The sequence below is a fragment of the Prionailurus bengalensis genome, chromosome A3 (genome assembly GCF_016509475.1).
Source record: "Prionailurus bengalensis isolate Pbe53 chromosome A3, Fcat_Pben_1.1_paternal_pri, whole genome shotgun sequence".
Lineage (NCBI taxonomy): Eukaryota > Metazoa > Chordata > Mammalia > Carnivora > Felidae > Prionailurus > Prionailurus bengalensis.
This window is the reverse complement of record NC_057354.1, coordinates 81118530-81138483: the sequence shown is the minus strand read 5'-3', so window position 1 is coordinate 81138483 and position 19954 is coordinate 81118530. Positions and strand designations below refer to the sequence as shown.

At 36.8% G+C, this 19954-nt stretch overlaps 1 protein-coding gene across 1 annotated transcript in view; it reads left to right on the top strand.

The window, feature by feature from the left end:
• Positions 1 to 19954, top strand: part of LOC122496902 (WD repeat containing planar cell polarity effector) — a 392211-nt gene that overhangs the window by 345397 nt on the left and 26860 nt on the right. The window contains exon 16 of the mRNA XM_043603499.1: positions 9907 to 9986. Within this exon, the coding sequence (XP_043459434.1) occupies positions 9907 to 9986 (80 nt within the window). The remainder of the gene's footprint in view (positions 1 to 9906; positions 9987 to 19954) is intronic.

The window sequence follows — 19954 nt, the reverse complement described above, 5'->3', positions numbered from 1 at the left end:
CACATTTATCACCATTTTGTACCCATACAACCATTATTCAGTAGTCAACAAATTACATGAGATACTCAACACTTTATTATAAAATAGGCTTTGTGTTAGATCATCTTGCCCAACTGTAGGCTAATACAAGTATTCTGAACATGTTTAAGGTAGGCTAGGCTAAGCTATGATGTTTGGTAGGTTAAGTGTATTAAATCCAACATCCACTTAAGGTATTTTCAACTTACAATGGGTTTATCAGGATGTAACCCCATCAAAAGTTGAGGAAGATCTGTATAAAGTCCCCCATCAACCTTTCTCCTAATGTTTTGGAATTTACTCATGAAAGCTGCCCAGATGACTGTTTAATTAGGAGTAGTGAAATGGTGATTTTTTTAACAGTGGCATTCCTTCTGCAGTTATAAGCTGGAATTCTTCTATACAGGAAAAAAAAAAAAGATTCCTTACTAGTTATTTGATTACCCTGAAAGGCTAAGTAAATGCTTGATAGTTCCCTATATTTATCAGTTTCCAGAGCCATAGTAAATTAAGCCATCAACCTGAAATGGGGACCACTATTTTGGCAGGGGTGGGAGGGGGGAAATGTCAAGTGCATTTTTAAATGGTGTTTAATGTGTTAGTCCATTGTGGTTGTCAAAAGTTCAGAAATAACAGTAAAACCAATGAATCACCAAAGTAGTAAATAGTAAGTTTACTGTGCACACACCAGAAACAAAGTTTCAAACCAAAGGCAGTCAAACCAAAACATCAGGGGTATATTATTATAGAGCAGCTTATATAGTAAGAAATCAGTGACACTTTATTCTTCACAGTGATTAGTTATAATATTAAAATTTTCTTAAATGCTAGGAAATTGGTGAGTGGTTACTTTACGCCAACCCTGGGAAACAGTTCAAGTTTTAGGATCTCCACAGGCAAAAGCAAGAAATGACCCAGGTCAAGTTAGTCTTGCAAAATAAGCTAAATTAAGCTTTGTTGATATGATGAAACTGATTTTGTCTGTTGAGGGAATTTTCTTTTTTTTTTTTTAATGTTTATTTATTTTTGAGAGAAAGAGAGAGAGGAAGAGGGAGAGAGAGAGGGAGAGAGAGAATGAGCAGGGGAGAGGCAGAGAGAGAGGAAGAAACAGAATCCAAAGCAGACTCCATGCACTGAGCTGTCAAGCCCAGAGCTCGACATAGGGCTCAAATTCACGAACCATGAGATCATGACCTGAGCCAAAGTCAGACACTTAAACGACTGAGCCACCCAAGGGCCCCTCTTTTTTTTTTTTAATGTTTATTTATTTTTTGAGAGAGGGAAAGAGCGTGAGCTGGGGATGGGCAGAGAGAGGTAGACACAGAACCTGAAGCAGGGTCCAAGATCTGAGCTCTCAGCACAGAGCCCTACATGGGGCTCAGACTCACAAACCGTGAGATCATGACCTAAGCTGAAGTCGGATGCTCAATAGACTGAGCCACCCAGGCATCCCAGTTGAGAGAATTTTCAAGACTGGTCTCCATTTGTTTTGTATTTTAATATGGTAAATATTCTTTTTGATGGTCAGGTTTTATGCATCCAATTAAGTTTTTCAGAAAGTAATCTTGGCAACTGTATCAAAATATCATGACTTAAAATTTCATTTTTGTTATATATATGTGTGTGTGTGTGTCCATCACATTGCTGGCATAAAATGAATAATCTTAAATGCCTATTTGGGAAATTACTGAGTAAATTACAGTATATCCAAATATTAGAATACTATGTAAGCCATTAAAAATCATAATTATCAGATTCTGGTCCCAGATGGAGTAAGCATACTATTCCTGGTCTCTCCCACTGAATGCAACTAAAAATCCTAGAAAGAATATACAGATTAGCTATTTGAAGACTCTGGAAAGTAAATAGTGGCAGACAGCTTGAGGAAGAAGACCAGAATTGAACTACCTCAACCAATGGTAAGTTTACCAGTATTTTTTCCTTCATTTTGCCACCACTTGGGCCTGAAGGCAGTAATAGTCAAGGAAGTAGGTGGCAGCATGTAGTTACTGATGCCACTGCTTCAGAGAGGAGAAAAGTACCAACAGAGATTACAGATAGGAAGGACCTCAAGAAAGTGACCCAATTAAATTGTTTCTAAATTCCAGGTTTATACCCCAAGATATGCATGTGTAGATCTGATCCTAACTAGCATATAATAGACTTTGAGATCTAAACTAACAGATAAAACATCACCCAAGTCACAGATTCATTACTGGGTGATACACACATGAACAGATCTAAATAGTATTGCAAAGACTCTGAAAATTGAACTGACATTGGAACCACAGCTCACAGAGGTACACTAGAACTTGATGCCTAAAGCTAACAAGATCAGTTGCCTGCTAGGACAGAAATATCAACATTTATCATGGGATTTCAAATAAGAACAAGTCTTGCCAGTATTCAAAATATCTAGGACCCAAAATTACTTGGCATAAAAAGAACCAGGAAAACCCCCACTCACATGAGAAAAAATAGTCAATAGACAGTAATATGGAGATGATACACTGGAATTATCTGATAAAACTTTAAGCAGTTATTACAAAAATGCTCCAACAATCATAAAAGCTGTTGGAAATGAAAAATACAAAGTCTCAAAAAGAAATAGGAAACAGGAAAAACACATAACTCAACAATAAAGTAACCAATTTTTTTAAAGCTCACTGATGGCTTCAATAATAGCAGGAATGAGATGAAAAAGGAGTGAACTGCAAGACAAATCAATAGAAAATATCCAATGAACAACAAAAAGAAAAAATACTGAAAAAATAATAATAAAGAGAGCCTAAGGGACCTCTGAGACAATGCCAAGTCTAACATTTATAACATCAGAGTCCTGGGGTGCCTGGGTGGCTCAGTCGGTTAAGTGTCTGACTCTTGATTTTGGCTCAGGTCATGATCCCAGGGTCATGGGATCAAGCACCAAGTCAAGCTCTGCACTGAGCATGGAATCTGCTAGGGATTCATTCTCTCTCTCTCTCTCTCTCTCTCTCTCTCTCTCTCTCTTTCTCTCTGCCCCTCTCCCCTGCTTGCATTCTCTAAAATAATTTTTTTTAAAGAAAAAAAAAAGAGTGCCATGCAAAAAAATAGTTTATAGCAGTGCTATCAACAATAGCCAAATTATGGAAAGAGCCTAAAATGTCCATCAACTGATGAATGGATAAAGAAGATGTGGTATATACATACAGAATATTACTCAGTGATCAAAAAGAATGAGATCTTGCCATTTGCAATAATGTAATGGAACTAGACTGTATTATGCTAAGTGAAGTCAGTCAGAGAAAGATAAATATATGATTTCACTCATTATGGAATTTAAGAAACAAAACATATGAGTGGCAGGATGGGCTAAAAGGTGATAGGTAGGGGTGTCTGGGTAGCTCAGATGGCTAAATGTCCAACTCTTGGTTTCAGCTCAGGTCATGATCTCATGGTTTTGTGAGTGCAATCCCACATTGGGCTCTTGTGCTGGCAGCACAGAGCTTGCTTGGGATTCTCTCTCTCTCCCTCTCTCTCTGCCCCTCCCCAACTTGTGTCGTCTCTGTTTCTCTCAAAATAAATAAACTTAAAAAATAAAGAGGGGTACCTGGGTGGCTCAGTCAGTTGGGCATCCGACTTCAGCTCAGGTCATGATCTCATGGCTTGTGAGTTTGAGCCCCCCATCAGACTCTGTGCTGACAGCTCAGAGCCTGGAGCCTGCTTCAGATTCTGTGTCCCTCTCTCGCTCTGCCCCTTCCCCACTTGTGCACTCTCTCTCTCTCTCTCAAGAATAAAACATTTTTAAAAACTTTTTTAAAGAGAGAGAAAAAAGAAATCTTCCAAAGATTCAGTCAATCAATCAATCAATAAATAGCTGATGGGCATTAAGGAGCACACTTTTTGAGATGAGCACTGGGTGTTATATATAAGTGATGTATCACTGGGTTTTACTCCTGAAACCAATACTACACTGTATGTTAACTTGAATTTAAATAAATAAATTATGTACTCTAAAAAAAATAAACAAACTACCAAAACCAAAACAGGAAAAAAACAGAAAACCTGAACAGACCCATAACCAGCAAAGAAATTAAATCAGTAATCAAAAATCTCCCAATAAACAAAAGGCCAAGGCCAGATGGCTTCACAGGTAAATTCCACCAGACATTTAAAGAGGATGTGGAGAAAAGGGAACCCTCTTGCACTGTTGGTGGGAATGCAAACTGGTGCAGCCGCTCTGGAAAACAGTGTGGAGGTCCCTCAAAAAATTAAAAATAGATCTACCCTATGACCCAGCAATAGCACTGCTAGGAATTTACCCAAGGGATACAGGAGTGCTGATGCATAGGGGCACTTTCACCCCAATGTTTATAGCAGCACTTTCAACAATAGCCAAATTATGGAAAGAGCCTCAATGTCCATCACCTGATGAATGGATAAAGAAATTGTGGTTTATATATACAATGGAATACTACTTGGCAATGAGAAAGAATGAAACATGGCCTTTTGTAGCAATGTGGATGGAACTGGAGAGCGTTAATGCTAAGTGAAATAAGTCATACAGAGAAAGACAGATACCATATGTTCTCACTCTTATGTGGATCCTGAGAAACTTAAGACCATGGGGGAAGGGAAGGGAAAGAAAAAAGTTAGAGAGGGAGGGAGCCAAACCATAAGAAACTCTTAAAAACTGAGAATAAACTGAGGGTTGATGGGGAATGGGAGGGAGGGGAAAGTGGGTGATGGGCACTGAGGAGGGCACCTTTTGGGATGAGCGCTGGGTGTTGTATGGAAACCAATTTGACAATAAATTTCCTATTAAAAAAATAATGAGGAGGTTAATTCCTATTCTTCTCAAACTATTCCAAAAAATACAAATAGAAGAAAAACTTGAAAATTCATTCTATGATGCCAGCATTACCCTGATACCAAAACCAGACAAGACTTCACTAAAAAAGAATACAGGCCAATATCCCTGATGAACATGGATGCAGAAATTCTCAATAAAATACTAGAATCAAATGAAAACAGTACATTAAAAAAATCATTCACCATAATCAAGTGGGATTTATTCCAGGGCTGCAAGTGTAGTTCACTACACCACATTAATAAAAAGAAAGGATAAGAACCATACAGTCCTTTCAACAGATGCAGAAAAGGTTGACAAAGTACAACATCTATACATGATAAGAAAAAAACAAAAACAACAAACAAAAAACCTCAGCAAAGTACGGTTAGAGGGAACTACCTCAACATCTTAAGGCCATATATGAAAAACTCACAGCTAATATCATCCTCAATGGGGAAAAAATGAGAGCTTTTCCCTTACACAGTCAGGAACAAGGCAAGGATGTCTATTCTCACTGTTACTTTTTAACACAGTACTGGAAGTCCTAGCCTCAGCAGTCATACAACAAAATAAATAAAAGACATCCAAATTAGAAAGGAAGAAGTCAAACTTTAACTGTCTGCAGATGACATGATACTGTATATGGTAAACCCAAGAGACTCGACCAAAAAAATTGCTATAAGTGGTACATGAATTCTGTGAAGTCACAGGACACAGAATCAATGTACAGTAATCTGTTGCATTTCTAGATACTATAATGAAGCAGCAGAAAGAGAAAACAAGGAACCAATCCCACTTACACTTGTACCAAAACCTACAAGATACCTAGGAATAAACCTAACCAAAGAGGTAAAAGATCTGGACTCTGAAAACTGTAAAACACTAATCAAAGAAACTGAAGATGACATAGAAATGGGAAAACATTCCACACTCATGAATTGGAAGAACAAATATTGTTAAAATGTCTCTATTACCCAAAGCAATCTACAGTTTTAATGCCATCCCTGTCACAATACCAACAGCATTTTTCACAGAACTAGAACAAACAATCCTAAAATTTATATGGCACCACAAAAGAACCCAAAATAGCCAAAGCACTCTTGAAAAAGAAAAGCCAAGATGGAGGCATCACAAATTTCAGATTTCACATTATATTACAAAGCTGTAGTGATCAAGACAGTGTGGTATGGTACTGGCAACAAAAACAGACTGGCACAAAACAGGACAGAATAGACACCCCAGAAATGAACTCACCACTATATGGTCAAGGTCAATTAATCTTCAACAAAGCAGGAAAGAATATCCAATGGAAAAAAGAGAGTCTCTTCAACAAATGGTTTAGGGAAAACTGGACAAGAACGTCCAGGAAAATGAAACTGGACTGCTTTCTTACACCATACAGAAAAATAAATTCAAAATGGATGAGAAACCTAAATGTCAGACAGGTAACCATTAAAATCCTACAGAAGAACACAGCCAATAACCTCTTGACACTGGCCATAGCAACTTTCTACTAGATAGGTCTTCTGAGGCAAGGAAAAAAAGCAAAAATAAACTACTGGGACTTCATGAAAATAAAATGTTATGCACAGCAAAGGAAACAATCAACAAAACTAAAAGGCAACCTATGGAATGGGAAAAGGTATTTGCAAATGACATACTTGATAAAAAGTTAATATCCAACATTTATAAAGAACTTACAAAATTCAACGCCCAAAAAACAATCCAGTTTAAGAAATGGGCAGAAGACATGAACAGGCATGTTTCCAAAGAGGATATACAGATGGCTGACACACGAAAAGGTACTCAACATCACTCATCATCAGAGAAATACAAATCAAAACCACACATACCTCACACCTGTCCGAATGGCTAAAATGAACAACTCATCAAACAACAGATGCTGGTGGGGATGTGGAGAAGGGGAACCTTCCGCACTGTTGGGAATGCAAACTGGTACATCCACTCTGGAAAACAGTATGGAGGTTCCTCAGAAAGTTAAAAATAAAACTGCCATATCATCCAGCAATTGTACTATTAGGTATTTACCCAAAGGATAAAAACATACTAATTCAAAGGGATACATACACCCCGATGTTTCTGGCAGCATTATCAACAATAACCAAATTATGGAAAGAGCCCAAATGTCCTTCACCTGATGAAGAAGTAGTGGCATATATATACAATAGAATATTACTCAGCTATAAATGAGAATGAAATCTGGCCATTTGCAACCATGTGAATAAAGCTAGAGAGTACTATGCTAAGCAAAACAAATCAGAGAAAGACAAATACCATATGATTTTACTCTTATGTGGATTTAAGCAACAAAACAAATGAACACGGGGAAAAAAAGAGAGGCAAACCAATAAACAGACTCTTAACTAGAGAGAACAAACTGATGGTTACTAGGTGGACAAAGGGATGGATTAAAGAGGTGATGTGTATTAAGGAGGGCACTTGTGATGAGCATGGGTGTCGTATATAAGTGATGAATCACTAAATTCTGTACCCGAAACAAATATTGCACTATATTTTTACTAGCTGGAATTTAAATAAAACTTGGGGAAAAAAGTAAAGGTTTTGTAGAATTCAAATGTGAAGCCATCTGTTCCTGGACTTTGTTTTGAGAGAGTTTTAAAGTATGGTTCAAATACTGCTTACACTAATCAAAGAAGACCACAATAAATGGAGACACATACCATGTTTATGGACTGAAAAACTCAATATGGTACACATATCAGTTGTCTTCTGATTGATCTAAAGTTTTAAAACAATTCTAATCAAAATCCCAGAAAGATTCTGTGTAGATATGGACAAGCTGATTCTAAAACTTATATAAAAGGACAAAGAAATTAGAATACCGAAAACAATTTTGAAGAAGAGAAATAATGTTGGAAAAATCATGCATGATCTTAAGACTTTTTCTAAAGCAAGAACTAGCAAACACTTTCTATAAAGGGTCATTTAGTAAATGTTTTAGGTTTTGCAAATCATACAATCCCTGTCACAGCTACTTAAGTCTGCTGTTAAAATAAAACAGCAGCCATTGATATTATGGAAATAAATGGGTGTGGGTGTGTTCCAATAAAACTTTATCTACAAAAATGGGCATCACTTTAATTTCCCATGGACTATGGTTTGCCATGCCCTTCTCTAAATCTATACTAATCAAAAAATCGTGGTATTAGCAAAAGGACAGATTGACAGAATAAAACTGAACAGAGAATCCAGAAATAAACCTATGCAATATGCCCCACTGATTTCTGACAGAAGTACAAATGCAATTCAGTGAAGAATACTCTTCAATAAATGGTATTAGAACTGGACATCTTATGTATAAAAGCAATGAGCCCCAAAGTAAACCTCACACCTTATTAAAAAATTAACCCTAAATGTATCATACATCGAAATATAAAATGTAAAACTATAACACTTTTAAAAGAAAACATTTAAGTAAATCTTCATGATCTGGTATTAGTCTAAGAATTCTCAGAACTGACACTAAAAGTACAATCCATAAAAATACAAATTTGACAAGCTAGACTTCATCAACTTTTGCTCTTCAAAGGATACTGTTAAGAACATGAAATGACAAGCTAGCAAAATTAGTGGTTCCTAGGCTTACTAATAGAGGTGAAAGTGTGACTGTTAGGTATGAGGGAGTTTTTTTTCACATGCTGAAACTATTTTTATTCTGATTGTGATAGCAGTAACACAAATCTATACATCTGTTAAATTCATCGAATCTACATCTTTCTTTAAAAAATTTTTAAGTCATCTCTACATCCAATGTGGGGCTCAAACTCATGACCCTAAGACCAAGAGTCCCATGCTCTGGGGTGCCTGGGTGGCTTAATCAGTTAAGCTCTGACTCTTGATCTTCGCTCAGGTCATGATCTCATGGTCTGTGAGTTCCGGCCCTACATTGGGCTCTGTGCTGACTGTGCAGAGCCTGATTGGGATTCTTCTCTCCCTCTGTCTGCCACTCCCCCTTTCAAATAAATAAACTTTAAAAAGAAAAAACAAGAAAGTCACGTGCTCTTCTGACTGAGCCAGCCAGGTGCCCCTAAAATCTACATCTTTTTTTTTTTAATGTTTATTTTATTTTTTTGAGAGAGAGAGAGACAGAGCTCAAGCAGGGGAGGAGCAGGGAGAGAGGGAGACACAGACTCTGAAACAGGCTCCAGGCTCTGAGCTGTCACCACAGAGCCCCAGGCGGGGCTTGAACTCACAAACCATGAGATTATGACCTGAGCTAAAGTCAGATGCTCAACTGGCTGAGCCACCCAGCACCCCTAAAACCTACATCTTTAAAAGTCCATTTTTAAAAAAATAGTCCATTTTAATGTGTAATAATTTACATACAAAATGTGACAAAAACTGTATGAGAGCTATATAAAGTTTTATAAGATAGTATTATCTCAGCTTTGTTTAAAAAGATGCTTGGGGCACCTGGGTGGCTCAGTTGGTTGGGCGTCCGACTTCGACTCAGGTCATGATCTCATGGCTTGTGAGTTTGAGCCCTGCGTCGGGCTCTGTGCCGGCAGCTCAGAGCCTGCAGCCTGTTTTGGATTCTGTGTCTCCCTCTCTCTGCCTCTTCCCCAGCTCGCATGCTCTCTCTTTCTCTCTCAAAAATGAATAAATATTTAAAAAAAAATTTTTTAAAGATGCTTACATATAGAAGCTAATTATCCAGATGAGAACTCTGGAAATCTGAATTATGTTATTGTTTTTTTCCTTTGTGTTTTTTTTTAAATTTTTCTGTAGTAATAAATTACTTTTAAAATCAGGAAAATAAAATGTGTTTAATAGGAAATTTTTACCATCCATTCTAATCCTGTAATACCCCAGTAAAATGTCACATTTTGTTTCCACTACTTCTTTTGAAAATTGTGTATGTAAAATATTTTATTTGTATCTTAAATTTGAATTTAATTGCTCTTCAAAAATGTCCTGTAAATTATTTAATGATGGGAAAATTGAAAAAATTCTATGACATATTAACCCTATAATTTTCTTTTTAATCCTTTTTCCAATTAAAAAAAAAACAACAGACAAGTACTTGACAGAAGAAATGAACTTGAAAAAGACACCTGTGCTGAATCTTTGATGACTAAGACCTGTAATGAAGAAGGTAATGGTATCCAAGTTGCTCAAAGTATTTAAAGCATAACAGAATAACAATATTATGGCTGGCAAGAGCTTCCAGTAAATGAATAAAACTAAGAAATCCCTGAGCATTTCTAGTTGGTGTGTTATAAGACAGTTCTTGGTAAATATAGTGTAAAATACTAAGTCAGCTTATTTTAACAAAGGCTTAATTATAATGATTATACAAATAAATTTGGGGATCTTCTTAAAATGTTGGTTCTCACTGAATAGGTCTTGAGTAGAGCCCATGATCTTGACCTTCCAACAAGCTGCCAGTGATGTGTACACTTCTGGCTTAGAGATTACAATTTGATAAGACAGGTTCTGAAGGTCACTGAGAAAAATGGCTTCATTCTTACCTAATTTAGTAAGAAAGAAGTGTACACAGTAAGTTAGACTACAAGTGCTACCCCAAATAAGCATGAGGAGGTAATAGAGCAATCACTTCTAGCCAAGATATTCAGCTGAGCAGATGGCCTTCAAAGAATTTCAACATGTAGAAGAAACTGTGTGAGCATTTATAGAAAAAGAAAGTACAAATAACACATAGTTGACTGTGTGTGAAGAGACAAAAGTAGTTAATATTTGAATGTTCACACTATGTTCCCTTTTCACTATCCCCTAAAGATGAATCTTAGTTTGGCCTATTTATTTTCTTACCTTTCTCCCTGAAAATGGGTCATTTCTGCTTAACTAAAGTCTTTGAAACTTTGAAATGCTGACGTTGGAACAAAAAAAGGATATGGAGAAGGACAAGAGAGGCATGTGGAGTTAAGAGACTTTTTATGACGTTTTTGGGGTTCTTTTTCCTACATAGCCCAGAGAAAGAAGTGCATAAGAGCAACTTCTGAGGCAAGTGGACAGGAAGGAAAAAGAACTTTTAAGAAGTATCGTATAGTGCCAGGCATATAGCACTTACTTTACTGCTGTTGTTTTATAAACTGAGGTCTACCAAGGATATGCCACAAGACCTATGTATGGTCCCAACCCCAACCCAAAATACTATTACTTCAATTCTTTTGTTGTCCTCATCTATAAAATAAAAATTTCAATAGAATGGTTCTCATGAAGGATGAACAGTTGAATAAACAATTTAGAGCTATGTTTTTGGCATTAGTAGTTTAAAGATACATGATTCTATGTAAGAAAGAAATGGCATTTTCCAATTTTGTTTCTTTTGAATTTGAAGAAAAATGTGGAGTTTATAGTATTCAACAAGGCCAGCAGCTAGTTGATGGTTACTAGCAAGATGGCAGAATAGGTCTCCAGCCCTCATTCCCCCCTCCCCATAAACACCAATTTGGCAACTATCCACAAACATAAGTACTATTGTGGGGGCTTCAAAATCCAGGAAGAAAGTTGCAAGAGCACAATGGAGCCCAAGACAGAGGACTCTTTGAGAAAGCATACCCCTGCCCCAGGACCTGACCACAGACCTAGGAGCAGCTCTATCACCCCATATACATGGATCTACACTAGTGGGCCTGGCAGGAATGTCATCATGTGCCTGTAACCCCACTAATAGGCCCACTGACTATAGACCCAACTGCAAACCTAGAAGCAACCCCATATTCAGTTCCAACTGCTCAACTGTGATCCCACAGCCAGTCTGGTCCACCTAGGAACCTGGGAAGAGAGATGCCAATCTATGTCCCAAGTAATAGGCGGGCTAACTATGGACTCAGAAGTAGCCTTTCCACCTGGGCAAGCAGCACAAGCTATGCCTGATGATGCCCCCAATGATAAATCAGCCAACCCGTAACCTAACTGTAGACCAGGAAGTAGCCCCATGACCTGGCCCTGGTTCTGCTCCACTGCAATCCTGGAGGCAGGCTTGTCTATCTGGGGATCTGCAGGAGTAGGTCTTTACCTGCCAAAAACACTCTGTAAAGAATGGAAGAGGTCCCTGCTCCTTTAGTTGCACAGACACCAGTGCAAGGCTATAAAGTCACAAAGAAGTGGGCACAGTACCACCAAAGGAAACAAAAAGTTCTAGTAACCAGTGCCAAAGAAATGGAAATCCACAAACTGCTTGACAAAGAATTCCAAATAAAATCATCTTTACAAAGCTCAATGTAGATAGGTAGGTAGGTAGGTAGGTAGGTAGGTAGGTAGATAGATAGATAGGGGGCCCAGTGAGGGGCACCTGGGTGGCTCTGTCAGTTAAGCCTCTGACTCTTGATTTCAGCTCAGGTCATGATCTCACAGTTCATGAGATTGAGGCCTGCATCGGGCTCTGCACTGACAGTGTGGAGCCTGCTTGGATTCTCTCTCTCCCTCTCTCTCTGCCCCAACCCCACTCGCTTGCTCTCTCAAAATAAATAAAAATTTAAAAGGAAAAAAGTTCAATGAGCTAAAAGAGAACACAGATAACTAAAGAAAATTAGGAAAACAATACATGAACAAAATGATGAAGCTCAAAAACAAACAAACAAAAACCAACCTATTAAAAAAAAAAAAACAGAAATCTGGAGCTGAAGAATATAATGATAAAACTAAAAATTCCATTAACTTCAACAGCAGAATCAATTAATCAGAAAAAACCCCAACAAACTCAAAGACAAGTCATTTGAAATTCCAAATTTAAAAGAACAAAAAAGAAAAGAATGAGGGGTGCCTGGGTGGCTCATTCAGTTAAGCGTCTAACTTCAGCTCAGGTCATGATCTCATGGTTCATGAGTTCGATCCCCACATCAGGCTCTCTGTTGTTGGTATGCAGCCCACTTCAGAACCTCTGTGCCCCCCCACCCCTCTCCCACTCCCACTCCCTCTCAAAAATAAACATAAAAAAACAAGTGAAAAAGTGAAGAAACCCTATGGGACTTAATATGATACCCCAAAAGAACGAATACTCACACTGTAGGTGTCCCAGAAGGGGAGAGAGAGAGAGAGAGAGAGAGACCAAAAAGTTAAAGAAACAGTGATTGAAACATCTCAAATATAAGCAGGAAAATGAACATCCAAATTTGTGAAGCCCCAAAGTTCCCAAAGAGGTTCAAGTAAATTGTCTAAAGTAAAAAGAAAACATTTTCACAGTAGCAAAAGAAAATGACTGGTCACACCAAGGGACTATAACAAGGAATAGCACCTAAGACTATCAGTGGATTTCTCCACAGAAACTGTGTAAATCAAAAGAGAGAGGGATGAAGGGTGCCTGGGTGGCTCAGTCAGTTAAGTGTACAACTTCAGCTCAGGTGATCTCACGGTGAGTTCAGCCATGTCAGGCTCTGTGCTGACAGCTTGGAGCCTGGATCCTGCTTCAGATTCTGTGTTTCCTTCTCTCTCTGCCCCTCTCCTACTCACACTCTTTCTCTCTCTCCCTCAAAAATAAATATACATTAAAACTTTTTCTAAAAAAAAGGGGGGGGGCGGGATGATATATTCAAAGCACTGAAACAAAAAAAGTACAAACCAAGAATACTTTACCTGACAAAACTGTATTTTAAGAATAAAGGAGAGAGTCTCCCATACAAACAAAACCTGAGGGAGTATATTATGCTAGATGTGCCTTACAATAAAAACTAAAGGGAGTTCAGTTTGAAACAAACAAAAAAAAAGTAAACAATAACATGAAAGCATATGAACTGTCACTGTTAAAGGATATACTTTAATAGTGGCATGTAAATCACTTTTAACACTAGTATACAAAAATTAAGACCAACGTACTAAGAATAACTATCACCACTAAAATGGAACACAACATAGAAAGAAGTAAAATCTAGATCAACTCAAAGTTTATGTGAGAGAAGTGTACACATTCTGCACATAAGTAAAATTAAGTTGTTATTAGCTTAAAACAGACTGCCTTAACTAGAAAATGTTTGAAGTGAGCCCAGTGGTAACTACAAAAACAAAAGGCACAATAGATACACCAAAGATAAAGAGAAAAGAATCAAAGCATACGGCTGCTGCTGCTGCTGCAATCATCAAATAAAGAAAGACAAGTTGAAGAAGAAACAAAATCACTACAAAACAGAAAACAGTTAATCAAATAGTTATATTAAGTCTTTTCCTATCACAGTAATTACTTTAAATGTAAATGGATTAAATTCCTCAATCAAAAGATAGTATGGCTGAATGGATTAAAAAATTTAAAAAGACTCAACTATATGCTGTCTACAAGACACTCACTTTAGATTTAAAAATACACATAGCCTGAAAGTACAAGGGTGGCTAAAGGTAACCAAAAGAGAGGAGTCATTACAGTAGACAAAAGAGACTTTAACTGGTAAACTATCATGAGACAAAGGACATTACATAACAATAAAAAGGTCAATTTACCAGGAAGATTTAACAATTATAAATAAACATGTGCACAACATCAACTATATACCTGTCAATACATATTAACATATAAAGCAAAGATTTACAAATATGAAAAGAGAGGTAGACAGTAATAAAATAGTAGTATAGTTCAATACCCACCTCTTTATAATGGATAGATCATCTACACACACAAAAATTCAGTAACACAGCAGAACTGAATGACACTATAGACAAAATGGAAACTGAACATATATAGAACATTCCACCCCAAAACAAAATACTCATTCTTCTCAAGTGCACATGAAACATTCTCCATGATAGATCACATACTAGTTCACAAAACAGGTCTTAACACATTTAAAAAGACCGGAATCATTTTAAATATCTTTCCTGATCACAATGGAATGAAATTAGAAAGTAATAATATTTTTGTGTATGGTATAAGAAAGTGGTCCAGTTTCATTCTTCTCCATGTCACCATCCAGTTTTCCCAACACCATTTGAAGAGACAGTCTTTTTTTTCCATTGGATACTCTTTCCTGCTTTGTCAAAGATGAGTTGACTGTATAGCTGTGGGTCCATTTCTGGGTTTTCTATTTTGTTCCATTGTTTCCATCTGTTCTATTCTGTTCTCTTGTTTCCATCTGTTTTTGTGCCAGTACCATACTGTCTTAATCACTACTGCTTTGTAATATAGCTTGAAATCCAGAATCACAATGCCTCCGGTTTTTTCTTTTTCAAGACTGCTTTGGCTATTCTGGCTCTTTGTGGTTCCATACAAATTTCAGGATTGTTTTTTCTAACTCTGTGAAGAATGTTGGTGGTATTTTGATAGGGATTGCATTTAATGTGTAGATTGCACTGAGTAGTGTAGACATTTTAACAAAGTTTGTTCTTCCAATCCATGATCATGGATTGCTTTTCCATTTCTTTTTGTCCTCTTTAATTTCTTTCATAAATCTATATTTTCAGAGTACAGACCTTTTATCTCTTTAGTAAGGTTTATTCCAAGGTATTTTACTGTTCTTGGTGCATTGTTAATGGGATTGATTCCTTGATTTCTCTTTCCGCTGCTTCATTATTGGTGATAGAAATGCAACAGATTTCTGCACGTTGACTTTATATCCTGTGACTTTGCTGAATTTATGTACTAGCAATTTTTTGGTGGAGTCTTTGGTTTTCTACATAGAGTATCATGTCACCTGCAAATAGTGGAAGTATGACTTCTTTTTTGCCAATTTGTATGCCCTTTATTTCTTTTTGTTGCCTGATTGCTGAGGCTAAGACTTCCAGTACTATGTTAAATAGTAATGGTGAGGGTGGACATCCTTGTCTTGTTCCTGACTATAGGGGAAAGGCTTGAGCTTAGCATAATACATTCTAGGTCATTCTTCAGGTTTTCCCCATTGAGGATGATATGAGTTGTGGGTCTTTCATATATGGCCTTTATGATGTTGAGGTGTGTTCCAGTGATCCCCACTTTGTTGACAGTTTTTATTAAGAATGGATGCTGGGGGCACCTGGGTGGCTCACTCAGTTAAGCATCTGACTTCAGCTAAGGTCATGATCTCACCATTCGTGGGTTCAAGCCCCATATCTAGCTCTATGCTGAGAGCTCAGAGCCTGGAGCCTGCTTCAGACTCTGTGTCTCCTTCTCCCTCTGCCCATCCCCCACTCATGCTCTGTTTCTCTCTCTCTCTCAAAAATAAACATTTAAAAAACTTTTTAAAAAAAGAATAGATGCTGTATTTTTGTCAAATGCTTTTTCTGCATCTATTGACAGGATCATATGGTTCTTATCCTTTCTTTTATTAATGTGGTGTATCACATTAATTGATTTGTGAATACCAAACCAGCCCTGCAGCCCAGAAATAAATCCCATTTGATCATGGTAATTCTTTTAACGTACTCTTGAATTTGATTTGCTAGTATCTTGTTGAGAATTTTTGCCATCCAGGTTCATCAGGGATATTATATTGGCCTATAATTCTCATTTTTAGTGGAGTCTTAGTCTGGTTTTGGAAAAAAGGTAATGCTGGCTTCATAGAATGAGTTTGGAAGATTTCTATTTCTGTTTTTTGGTACAGTTTGAGAAGAATAGGTATTAACTCTTCTTTAAATATATGGTAGAATTCCCCCTGGTAAGCTATCTGGCCCAGGACTCTTGTTTGTTGGAAGATTTTTGATTACTGATTCTTACACCATACAAAAAAATAAATTCAAAAAAGATGAAAGACCTAAATATGAGACAGGAAAATACCAAAATCCTAGAGGAGAAAAGCAGCAGCAACCTCTTTCACCTCAGCCATAGCAACTTCTTACTAGACATATCTCCAGAGGCAAGGGAAACAAAAGCAAACATGAACTACTGGGACCTCACCAAGATAAAAAGCTTCTGGATAGTTAAGGAAACAATCAACAAAACTTAAAGGCAACCAGTGAGATTGGGGGACGATATTTGCAAATGACACATCATATAAAGGGTTCATATCTAAAAATCTATAAAGACTTTATCAAACTCAATACCCCAAAACCAAATAATCCAGTGAAGAAATGGGCAAAAGACATAAACAGACACTCTTCCAAAGAAGACATCCAGATGGCTAACAGACATATGAAAAGATGCTTAACATCTTATCATTAGGGAAATCCAAATCAAAAACACAATGAGATATCACCTCACACCTGTCAGAATGGCTAAAATTAACAACACAAGAAACAACAGGTGTTAGCAAGGATGTGGAGAATGGGGAATCCTCTTGCACCACTAGTGGAAAGGCAAATTGGTGCAGCCACTCTGGAGAACAGTATAGTTTCCTCAAAAACCTAAACATAGAACTAACCTGCAATCCAGTAGTGACACTATTATGTATTTACCCAAAGGATACAAAAATACAGATTTGAAGGGGTGTATGCACCCCAGTGTTTATAACAGCATTAGCAACAATAGCCAAACAATAGAAAGAGTCCAAATGTCCACTGACTGATGATTGGAAAAAGAAAATATTTTTGTGTGTGTGTGTATATATATATATATACATATGTGTGTGTGTGTGTGTATATATATATATATATATACATATATATGTATACATATGTATGTGTAGTGGAATATCACTCAGCCATGAAAAAGAACAAAATCTTGCCATTTTCAGTGACATGGACAGAGCTAGAATGTAGTATGCTAAGTGAAATAAGTCAATCAGAGAAAGACACATACCATATGATTTCACTCATATGTGGAATTTAAGAAACAAAACAGATGAACATATAGGAAGGGAGAGAAGAAGAAAGGGAAGCAAACCACCCAAGACTCTTAATGATATAGAACAAACTAAGGGTGATGGAGGGAGATGGATGAGGGTTGAGCTAGATGGATGATGGATATGAAGGAAAGTTCTTGTTGTGGTGAACACTGGGTGTTTTAAGTAAGTGATGAATCACTGAATTCTACTCCTGAAGTCAATATTGTACTATATATTAACAAACTAAAATTTAAATTAAAAAAAAAGAAAATCCAATAATCAAAAAGAAAAATAAAAAGAAATGAATAATAAAAAGAAAATGAGAAAATTCACAAATACTCAAAACTTTAAAAGCATACTCAAACATTTATTGGGTCACATATGAAATCAAAAGGAAAATAAGAAAATATCTCTAAAGAAACAAAAATGGACACACAATATATCCAAACATATTGGAGGCAGCAAAAATAGTATTAACAAGCAAGGCTATAGCAGTAAGCTTTTTTTTTTAAATGTAGAATAAACAACATAACTTCATACCTCAAGGAACTAGACAACAACAAGCTAATCATGAAGTTGGCAGAAGGAAGAAGTAATAGAGATTAGAACTGAAATAGAGAATAGGAATACATTTTTAAAAAATCAATGAAATTAAGAATTCTTTTGGGAAAATATAAAGTCAACACACCTTTAGGTAGACTAAGAAATAAAGAGAGAAGAATCAAATAATAACAGAAACAAAAGAGGCGACATTGCAACTGATCCCCCAGATATAAAAAGGATCATAAGGGACTATTATCAAAATTATACACCAGTAACTTGAAAAACCTACATGAAATAGGAAAATTCCTACAAACATACTACCTAACAAGACTGAATCAAGAAGAAACAGAAAGCCTGAACAGACCAATAGCAAATGAGAAAAGTAAAGGAGTAATTAAAAACCTTCCAACAAAGAAAAGGCCAGGACCAGATAGATTCACAGGTGAATCCTACCAATCATCAAAAAAATTAATACCAGTCCTCTCCAAACACTTCCAAAAAGTCAAAGAAGAGGGAACACTTCCACCTATTCTGAGACCAACACCACTGTGATACCAAAGTCTGACAAAGACACCAGAAGAGAAGAAAACTACAAGTCAAACATCTCTGACAAACATAGTTGCAAGAATCCCCAACAAAATACTAGCAAACTTAGTTCAAGAGCACATTAAAAGAATCATATCCTTGGAATGCAAGGATGGTTCAACATAGAAAAATCAGTAAATGTGACATGCCACATTTAACAGAACAAAGGATAAAATTAACATAATCATCTCAGGACACGTAGGAAAAGCATTTGACAAAATTCATCTCCTTCTCATGGTAAGAAAGAAAAAACTCTCAACAAATCAAGTACTAAAACAAATGCACCTCAACACAATAAAGGCCATTTATGAAAAGGCCACAGGTAACATCGTACTCAACAGTGAAAAGCTGAAAGCATCATATTTAACTTCTAAAACAAGGATGTCCACTTCCCTCCTCTCCAATTCAACATAGTACTTAAAGTATAAGGCAGAACAATTAAAAACAAAAAGTAAACAAAGGCACCCAAATTGCAAAGGAAGAAGTGAAACTACCTGTTTGCAAATAACATAATCTTAAATGTAGAAAACCTTAAAGACTCCACAAAAAACAGAGTACATGGATTCAGTAACAACACAGGATACAAAACCAACATACAAAAATCAACTACATTTCTATACATTAACCACCTACCAAAAAGGAAATTTAAAAAACAGTTCCATTTACAATAATATTTTTTAAAAAAGAAATACTTACGTATAAATTTAACCAAGGAGTAAAACCCTTATACACGTAAAACTACAAAACACTGACTTAAGAAATTTAAAAAGAGGGCACCTGGGTGGCTCAGTCAGTTAAGCATCCAACTTTAGTTCAGGTCATGATCTTGCAGTTCGTAAGTTTGAGCCCCATGTAGGGCTCTATGCTGACAGCTCAAAGCCTGGGGCTTCCTTCAGATTCTGTGTCTCCCTTTCTCTCTGCCCCTCCCCCACCCACACTCTATCTCCTTCTCTCAAAAATAAACTTTTTTTTTAATTTATTTTTTATGAAATTTATTGACAAATTGGTTTCCATACAACACCCAGTGCTCATCCCAAAAGGTGCCCTCCTCAATACCCATCACCCACCCTCTCCTCCCTCCCACCCCCCATCAACCCTCAGTTTGTTCTCAGTTTTTAACAGTCTCTTATGCTTTGGCTCTCTCCCATTCTAACCTCTTTTTTTTTTTTTCCTTCCCCTCCCCCATGGGTTCCTGGTAAGTTTCTCAGGATCCACGTAAGAGTGAAACCATATGGTATCTGTCTTTCTCTGTATGGCTTATTTCACTTAGCATCACACTCTCCAGTTCCATCCACGTTGCTACAAAAGGCCA